Below are 9,143 nucleotides of genomic sequence, written 5' to 3'. Positions count from 1 at the left end.
CAAAATGAGCATCAACCCTGATGGGTTGCCAAATAAAGTTAGCTTTCAAACAAGCAACTCAAGTGTTTTATTAACCAACAGACATTTGTGCCGGATATTAAAACCACTCTTTTCAACAAGAAGGAACTATCTCTATAAGTTTTTCTTTGTTTTCATGAATTAAAAAACTGTTTTTTAAAAATAAAAATAAAAGGATTTGTATAATTTATTGTATCTTTTACCTCTTGGAGATTTAACTTATTATATTTGGTTTGTTCTCTCCTAAGTGGATGGATGAATGACATGGTAAATTCAGATATGGAGAACTTTTAGATTGGCATGGCAGTGCTAAACACTTTGGGTCTCTTTTAGAGGGGAGAGAAGCAGCAGATGTCATAAATAAATATTATTTAGAAGCCAACCATACTGATTTTAGCGGAACTTTCGCCTCCAAGAAATTGGCCATTTGTTGGAGTAATTTTCTTTGATTATTTAGATCTCTGGGCACAAATGATCCTTTGCCTTCCCTAGAGGAGCTGTAGCTCTATGGTGGATCACCCACTTTACATAAAGGAGCTCCCATAATTCAATCCCTGGCAGTTCCTTTTTTTAAAGAAAGATTTAGCTAGCAAGTGATGTGGAAAAAACCTCTGAGAGCCTGGAGAGCTGCTGTCGTTCCGAGTAGAGAACACTGACCTTACTAGACCAATAGTCTGACTTTGCATAAGGCAGCTGCATGAGTTTTTCCTCTTCCTGACCACAGGCATTTAGTCCCCACCCACCACCCCGCATTCTGGTTGGGACCTAACCATAGTTGTCAACACAGCACGCATGCACTAATCTTAACACTAACCATAGTCAGCCCAAACCACTACCTATAGACTTCCTTCTCACTACACTGCAACTTGCAATTGTTTCTCTTGTCGATTTTCCTTGTTGTTTGTTTTTGTCTTTAGCATGAATCCAAGGATGTTGTGGAGTTCCCGTGAAAACCAATACGTAACATTCCATGCAGGCAAACACTGTTGCACAGTTGCTCGTGTTAATATTCCACTTTATTCCCATTCTTTTGCATGTTTCCAATCTAGTAAACAAGAAGTGCATTTCATATATAAAAGCTTTAGTAGTGAAAAAAGTCACTGGCATTTTTTATCGGATGTACCTTTTGTTGTGCTTTTCACTAAAAGCATTGAAATATATCATCTGACAGGTTTCAAGGCATGCCATTGCACCATTTTTTTTCTACATATACTAACAGGAGCCTATGATAAAGACCTAAAACTATGGAATATGTACACATAAACTTATCTTGAGCATGATCCAGAATTCATGAAGTCTGCAAGTACTTTTCCACTGACCTCAGTGAATTTAAACAGCTTATTGTTTTATTGTGCATGTATTTATTATTTTAACTACTTCATTACTACCTCTACTACTATCACTACTGCTGCTGCTATTACTATTTCTATTACTAATAATAATTCAATTTGCATCTAAAGGAGCTGTTAAAGGTTAGTCAAATGGTGAACAAAATGCAAATTAGATTGTTCAAGAGTACTTTTTTCTGTATCAAAAAAGTCATTTTAAGGAGCCTGTTATATTGCAGATGGAGGTCTGTAGCTGCCATGTTTGCCTTCTATGAGTGACATTCATGCTCCACATTTACTTATTACCTGATATTAGAAGTATGAACCAAAATGGTAACATTGTTTTTAAACTAAGGAATAAATAACCAGTTTTGAACCATTTGTTTTGGATTTGAATGGAGCGGCTAATTCAAACATGCATCATGATGGCTTGGATGTGTGAATAGGCCATAAACACAATGATAGCATGGGACTTTCTGATCACCTCAGATACTGTGTTTTTCAGTGGGCTCAGTTTGCACATTCACGGTGCAATACTAAACAGAGTTGTCCCTTTCTAAACCCACTGACTTCAATGGACTTTAAAAGGTGTGCCTCTGCTTAAGACTGCGGTGTCATTCACCAATCGTGTATGGTGATCAAGTGTAAAGAAATCAGGCAACAAAAGTGCATGTGTGAACCAGCCCAGAGTTATGTCCAGTCAAGTCTGTTCAGGATTCTGGATTTAGGACTTAATCCAGCAAGTGCTTCTGCCACACAAACCTCACTGATGTAAAAGTTATTGCATTGTTGCATGGATTGAATCTTCCCACACCATTAACAGTTTTTCTTTGATATAATTAGCTGTCTCGGTAAACAAGAATGGTATAAGAGGCATGCCCTGAATTTCTCAAATATTTCACAAATTGAAATCATATTCCTAAGAGAATTTCACAAGGGTAAAGCACAATACAGTAGTTGATGAGTTACCATTTTGGAAATTAACAAAGACTGTACATCAAAATAAATGCAAACTTACTATAGAAGCTTGTCTGTTTAAATAGGCAAGCCCCATATATGTGAAACCAACAAAAAAAACATTCTAACAGACAACCTCATTTCCATAGATCACAAACATTTTTATTCCAGACTCCTCCCATATTTTAGTTATGGATTATCTTCTGATCTTTTGAGGCATACTTAATCCATTCTCAGATTCCCCTGTCCATGTGATCAGCTTCCTGTAGCTATGTGAAGTTACACATTGTGCCAGAATGTGGATGTGGATGCACATCCCATCGTGCATCCAAATGCACATCCCATTGAAAGCAATACAGTACAGATGGATGGCACAGATTGTACATCTGGATGCACATCCAATTTACCCTGAACCAGGGAAATATCCTTCTCTGGATTAGGGAAGGGGTGGTCTTGTAGATACTAACAAAGTTTAGATAGAGGTTAGGACTAGCTTAGATGAAGGTTAGGATGTATATTGCAACAAGACCAACATTGCAAAAAATGTTCATGTTGTGGATAGCCTGATATCTCAGGGATGTTGACCAAGGTTCATGTACACCCCTAAACACATTATAGCAGAAACAAGGGGGGGAAAGATGTGAGCCACTCATTCACCTTCCTTTCTCCATTTCAAAATGGGGACTGCTGTTCAGCTCCTTGGCAGAAAAGATCTGGCCACTGTGGTGCATGCCCTGGTTACATCTAGATTAGATTACTGCGATATGCTCTATGTGGGGTTGCCCTTGAAAAGTGTTTGGAAACTTCAGCTGGTACAAAAAAATGCAGCCAGGTTGTTGACTCAAAGGGAGCCATAGGGACCATATCACACCAGTCCTGGCATGTTTAAACTGGCTTCCAATTTGTTTCCTGTCACAATTCAAGGTGCTAGTCTTGACTTTCAAAGCCCTATATGGTTTGGGACCAACATACCTGAAGGACTGCCTAATCCCTTATGAAGCTGCCCAACCATTACAGTCATCTTTGGAGGCCTTGCTTTGGGTTCCCCCACCTTCTGAGATCAGGCGGGGGGGCAACCCTTGAGAGGGCCTTCTTGGTCATGGCACCAAAGCCCTAGAGCTCTCTCCCCAGGGGGATTCATCTACCCCTTCTGTTGCTGTCTTCCACCACCAGGTGAAGACTTCTTTGTTTCATTTGGCATTCCCTCAGTGATCCTTCTTTCCAATGTTTTTATGTTTTGTATATATTTTTAACTATTTAAAAATTCTTCTTAAAATTGCTTTAATGAAGTATGTTTGGGAGGGGGGTGGTTTCAATTTAATTTATCTTGTATGTTTTAAATGTTAGCCATTTTGGTGGCCCTTGCAAGGGCAGAAAAGTGCAATGTAAATTTTGTTTAAAAAATTATAAAATAACATATGATTCTGAAAGCACAGATGTGAATACCTACTGAGTTCCTGCTCTGCACTGCACTCTCAGAAGGTGGCTTGTGTGACCTACAAAGTTAAGATGTCCTATAACTTGAATATGTTCTCTAATTCAATTATTTATAGGATAGCTTCAGCTGATACCACTATCAGTGGGGAAAAAATCCCATTTATATAAGTGGACTTTGGAAAAAATACTTAATTTAAATTGGAACTATAGATCTATTATCTACTTCGTGATCAAGGTGTCTCCCCTGCCAGGTAAGTATTATGATCTACATTTTACCAGGCTAGTTACAATTAGTGACAGTAATATTTTCCATTTCTAAAAGTCCTTCTTAGGGATTTATGTCAGTGTCTGCACTCCTATAATCATAATGAGTATGTTTGAAACAGACATGCATAACAGATTTATAAATCACCTTATTGGAAAGACCAAACAATTTTACTTGGAAAACATACTCTTCTATCCCTGAAGGACTCACATTATGAAAAATAAAGAAGTTGGAGCAGAAGAAAATGTGTGTGTGTGTTAACACAGAGAGAGAGATAAACAGTAGAACCTGCATTTTCTGAACCATGCTGCATCCCTGACTTATCCAAAGTCATTGACCTACTATAGCACCATGTAATTGTAAAACAAAAAAAACCCCTATAACTGGTCATCCAAATGTGTTGGATGTTTTCCAGGCAATGAATATAAAAGAGGCTGTAATATAATAATTCCTATTTTCTAGACAGATACCCATAAAATTTCATTTTCATATAACAATGCAATGCTAATAATATGTCTATTATAAAAGAAAGTTAAGTTTCTATTTTACAAAAAGGCAATTCATTTATTAATATAATTTTCTGCTGCTTTTTACACCACTACAATAACTAAAGGGGGAGGGGGGACCATGAATAAAACAAAAAGGAAATATCAAACCCAGTGGCTTCAAGGTGAAATCCCTGGCCAAACCATTGACTAAATACAAAGTTAGATGCTTTGTCTTCAAGTATGGCACTTATTTATATAAGAGCAAAGATGCGGTGACGTATTCACAGTTAACAGCAATAAATTCTGCTCCTTTGGTATATATATTGTTAAAAACCCTCTAAGTATATAACTTGGCTGAACTTCAGATCATTCCATCTTGTTTATGCATGTAGTAGGGAATTTCTTTAGAAAATTATTTATTAATTTGGTAAGTCTGAACTAGCATTATGATGATTAAGGTCTCTGGTGTAAGCAGGCAGCCAAACAAAAAAAAAATGGCAAAATGATATTCAGCATTACTGTTTTTGTGTAATTAGTTTTTGTACAAAACAATGATAGAAAAGAACTCATCCTACATAGTCCCCAACCGTGTGATACAGACAGCATAATGTCAGGCATCCATCAAACAAAGCTCATGGATGTGACTGGCTGACTTTGCAGTCATATTCCTGGACAGTCGAACCCTCCCCTGTTTTTATAATCATGCTTGCATTTGTATACTACTGCAACACCCTCCCCCAGCCTTTCCCTCAATAAATGCCCCCCTTGAAAAAATTTAAATATAACATTCTGCACATCTTTTCATCAGTTGGGCAGACAGACTTATCCTAATGACAGCCAAAAAAGCTGCTCCAGTCAAGACAGTATTGGATCATTAGGGAAAAATTAAGTAACTGTGCTGTAAGGCCAGATAGAGTATGTAGTATAGCTGTGTCTTCATCAGTCTCTTCTTTAGCACTCAGTTTTGTGTCTGACTCAGAAAGTGCAGATCCATACCTTAACGGCTTTCTTGGTGGTTTGAGGAAATGATCTCTTAAGCAATGTTCTTTCCCTAACTCTAAAGGTCCGCATGTTTGGTTATACTCAGTGAAGTATTCTGCTTCTGTGTCACACTCTCACACATAAGCTGAGTCACTAGACTGAGTCCTGCCAAAGTTAGGCACACTCATTCGTGGCAGGTCCTTGTTCCTGATTTCATATATTGATTTCCGTTTTGCTTGCACTCCCCTAACAGCCATTTTGATTTTCCTCCACCCCAAGTGATTCAGTTCAGCCAAGTTGAGCACCACACAAATGCCACTAACAGCAAACATGAAGACCAAGAAGACTGTTTTTTCAGTGGGCCTGGAGACATAGCATTCCACTTCTTTAATGCAAGGGTACCGATCACACTCATACATAGATGGGACATTGAATCCATACAGGAAATATTGTCCCACCAAAAATCCAATCTCCAGGGCATTTCTGAAGACTACTTGGATGATGTAAAATCGAGAAATGCCTTCTTGCCGCCTCATCTTGGACTTGGTTGTTCTGATAGCTGGGTTGGGGATTTCCTTCACTTCCAGGCAGTCGGGTTCTGCTTCCTTGGTGGAGTTCTCAGTGTTCTGCAGCACCCCATTGACAATGGTGTTCTTGATCTTCTTACTGTCTTCCCGTTTCATGGAGTCCTGATCTCTGTCCAGGGTGAGGAAGACTGTGGAAAACCTCCTTTCCCTCTGCTTGGCAGACTGATGAACAGAGTATGTTATAAAACAGAGACTTGGAGTGCACACCATGATGATCTGAAACACCCAGTACCTAATGTGAGAAATGGGAAATGCTTGATCGTAACATGCCTGATTGCAGCCTGGCTGCAAAGTGTTGCATACAAACATAGTCTGTTCATCGTCGTAAACAGTTTCTCCTACAATGGCCACAATGAGGATCCTGAAGATCACCACCACGGTCAGCAGAATCCTACAAGACAGAGCAGAACACTGAGAACCATATAGAATTAATTGTAATAGGGTAGAATAGTGCAGTGATACTGGCCACTATTACCTAAATATGTGGCCAATTGTTTGATAACGCCTGTGCTATCTACACAAATGTTGTGCACAGCATCAGTAGAATTCTGAGTGCAATATGAAAAGAATAATTTTTTTAAAATGTATATGTTGCAATCTTTCTCAGCTTGTGAACTTCCACATTGTATCTGTCTGACCACAACCAGAGATGGGATGCTGCATAAGGCGTCCTCCCAAAATCTAGCTACCTCTTCATATCTGTTCCACCAAAAAGTGAGGACATTTTTATTTGCAAAGATATTTCCATTTTAATATTGGCCAGTCCATTGCTTTTGTTTTTCTATCTACTATTTTCATGGTCACTGTCTCTATACTTGTGAATTGGTTTTTAATCCATAAAGGTATTAAATAAGTAAATAAATATGGAGTTAATCTAGCATAGCAAATTCTGGTGGTCTTTGAATCCCCCTAGTTTTGGAAACACCTCTTCCAGGATGTTTTCAACAGAGTTAAAGGGAGCTGTCCAGTGCTGATTCAGTATCCCTGTGAGTTCTACCCTTCTAGGGGTGGCCTGACAACAAGCATTACCTAAGCAACGTTCTTCTCCATATACAGAGGCTTACAGCAAATTGGCGGAAATGCTTGCTTAGTTTAAGTGAGCACAAATACAGACGCTTACAGCAAATAGGCAGAAATGCTTGCTTAGTTTAAGCTTAGTTTAGCTCAACTTATACAGAGCAAGATCTAATGTCCGCAGCCACACTTTTAAGCAGCAGGGTGGGGGTGGATGGTTTCCTGTCTAAACCACAGCTTCAAGACAAGAAGAAAAGTTGGTCAAATAAAGGACAGTGCCACCTCTCCCGCTTTCCTGTGGTATGCAACATATCGATCAACCATCGTAAATAATAATGGAGAGGAACCAGGCAATCCAATCGAGGGAGACTGTTTGTCCTTACTTTACCCTTGTTTTTTGCGGGCTGCAAGCCAGATATATTATATATGACTTTTTAAAAGACACGATTATTATTATTATTATACTAATACCATCCCTTCAGCATATCTGCCGTTCTCCTTAAATTCGGGGGGGGGTTGCTTTTTTAATGAGCAAGCTGGCGGGGGGGGGAAGTGAGGAATGGATTGTACGGAAGGTTAAAAGAGTCTTGTGCACCAGCAGTGAACTCTAAGCTGGAGACTCTAGAGGGAAGGGAAAAGAGCGTTCCGCGCGGTACCAACTTTCAGGTTGATGGAGGATGGAGCATACCGTGGGACCTGTGGGGGGGGGAGGGGAGGGGAGGGAGCTGGTCTGGAAAAGAGAAATCTCCGGTGGTTCAAGAAGGGGTCCGGTCCGATCGCAGTCCCACAGCACACTCCCTTGGAAGCCAGTACCGTTGAAACCCATGAGACTCACTTCCAAGTAAACAGAGCGGAGGGGCACCAGAGATGGCAGCCGCGTCGCTGGCGAGAGCGCTCCCGGTCCCTGCCTCGTCCCCGCCGCAGCTTTGCCGAAAGCCAGCGCCGGGGTCAACGAGGGCGCCGGGGCGGCTGGCCGGGTGGGGGGGGAGGGGGGCTTACCTCCCTATCATAGTGGAGTGCTGCTGGACGGCGGCTTCGAGGAGTCTCTCTAGGATGGTCCATTCCCCCATCGCGGTTCATCGGGAGGCGAAGGCTGGGGCAGCGGCGGCGGCGCTCCCTCGGCGGCGGCGGAGGAGGAGGAGGGCGATCCCGGGCCGGGCCGCCCGCCCCGCGGAGGGAGGCCCCCACTCGGGTGGCCCGGCTGCCTGGCAGGCAGGGCGGCTCCCGGGAGCCAGCCTGGGCGGCGATCGCCTGGCGCTGCGCTGCCCAGGCGGAGGTCGCCTCCAGTCTCTCGCCGCCCGCCGCCCGGCCGCCTTTAAGTAGGCTCTGCTTGCGTCACGGCCAGGTTGGAGGGGAGCAGCCGAGCGGCAGCGCCACGGCCGGCAAGGGATCGCCCGCCGCCTCCCCCGCCGCCGCCGCCGCCGCCCAGGGCTCCCGCCCGGGAAAGGAAGCGCGCCCGACCCAGCGAGACTCCGCTCGCCTCGACCTAGCCAGGGAGGGGGCGGGGGGCGGACTGCATCCACCCTTCCCCCTTAGCCTCGCCGCTACTGGGGCCAGGTCCCTTCCCCCACCCCCACCTTTGCTGCAGAGGTTCGTTCAGGAAACCCCAGCTGGGACCTGGCTCGGTGCTGCTGTGTCCTAGAAAAGAGAGGGGAGGGGAGGGGGCGTCACATACTCTCGGCCATTGGTCCCGGGCCCCCAAGAAGACACACTGGCCAAGAGCGGAGTCCCTGCCGGGTCCTGAGCCATTTGCTCGGCAGAAAGGGGCTACCGCGGGGGGGGGGGCTGTAGGCGGCTGGCAGGGCTCCGGGGAGGGGGAATCCTCAACGCCAACAGAACCCGGCACTAAGGGAATGGCTCCGACGCTTCCCATCTTGCGGGAACCAGAGGAATGCCTTCTAACACCGGCAAAGCTGCCACTTCTTTGCCCGCCCATCACTGCTGTTGTCTTCAGCAAAGCTGCAGCTGAGTCGGTGACCCTAAAAGAGGTCGAACTGGAATTAAGTTCCGTTGTAAACAATGAGACCTACTGGCCAAAGGAAGATATTCAGCATGCAGCGGTCAGGTT

General features: G+C 43.4%; 1 protein-coding gene across 1 annotated transcript; it reads right to left on the bottom strand.

The window, feature by feature from the left end:
* Nucleotides 1-5,608: 5,608 nt before the first annotated feature.
* On the bottom strand, nucleotides 5,609-8,145 carry GJD2 (gap junction protein delta 2). Its single transcript, XM_015424539.1, has 2 exons — nucleotides 8,075-8,145; nucleotides 5,609-6,452 (listed from the first exon to the last, which is right to left on the bottom strand). The coding sequence occupies exons 1-2, from the start codon at nucleotides 8,143-8,145 to the stop codon at nucleotides 5,609-5,611; spliced, it is 915 nt and encodes a 304-aa protein (XP_015280025.1).
* Nucleotides 8,146-9,143: the final 998 nt, after the last annotated feature.

This window comes from Gekko japonicus, unplaced genomic scaffold (assembly GCF_001447785.1).
Source record: "Gekko japonicus isolate JY-2015 unplaced genomic scaffold, Gekko_japonicus_V1.1 scaffold310, whole genome shotgun sequence".
NCBI classification, from domain to species: Eukaryota; Metazoa; Chordata; class Lepidosauria; order Squamata; family Gekkonidae; genus Gekko; species Gekko japonicus.
This window is presented reverse-complemented; position numbering and strand designations above follow the sequence as displayed.

Excerpts from the sequence above, each read along its gene's own strand:
- GJD2 (XM_015424539.1), bottom strand. The coding sequence starts at position 8,145 with ATGGGGGAATGGACCATCCTAGAGAGACTCCTCGAAGCCGCCGTCCAG. Across the intron at positions 6,453-8,074 it reads CACTCCACTATGATAGGGAG|GATTCTGCTGACCGTGGTGG; the intron begins GTAAGCCCCCCT and ends TCTGTCTTGTAG.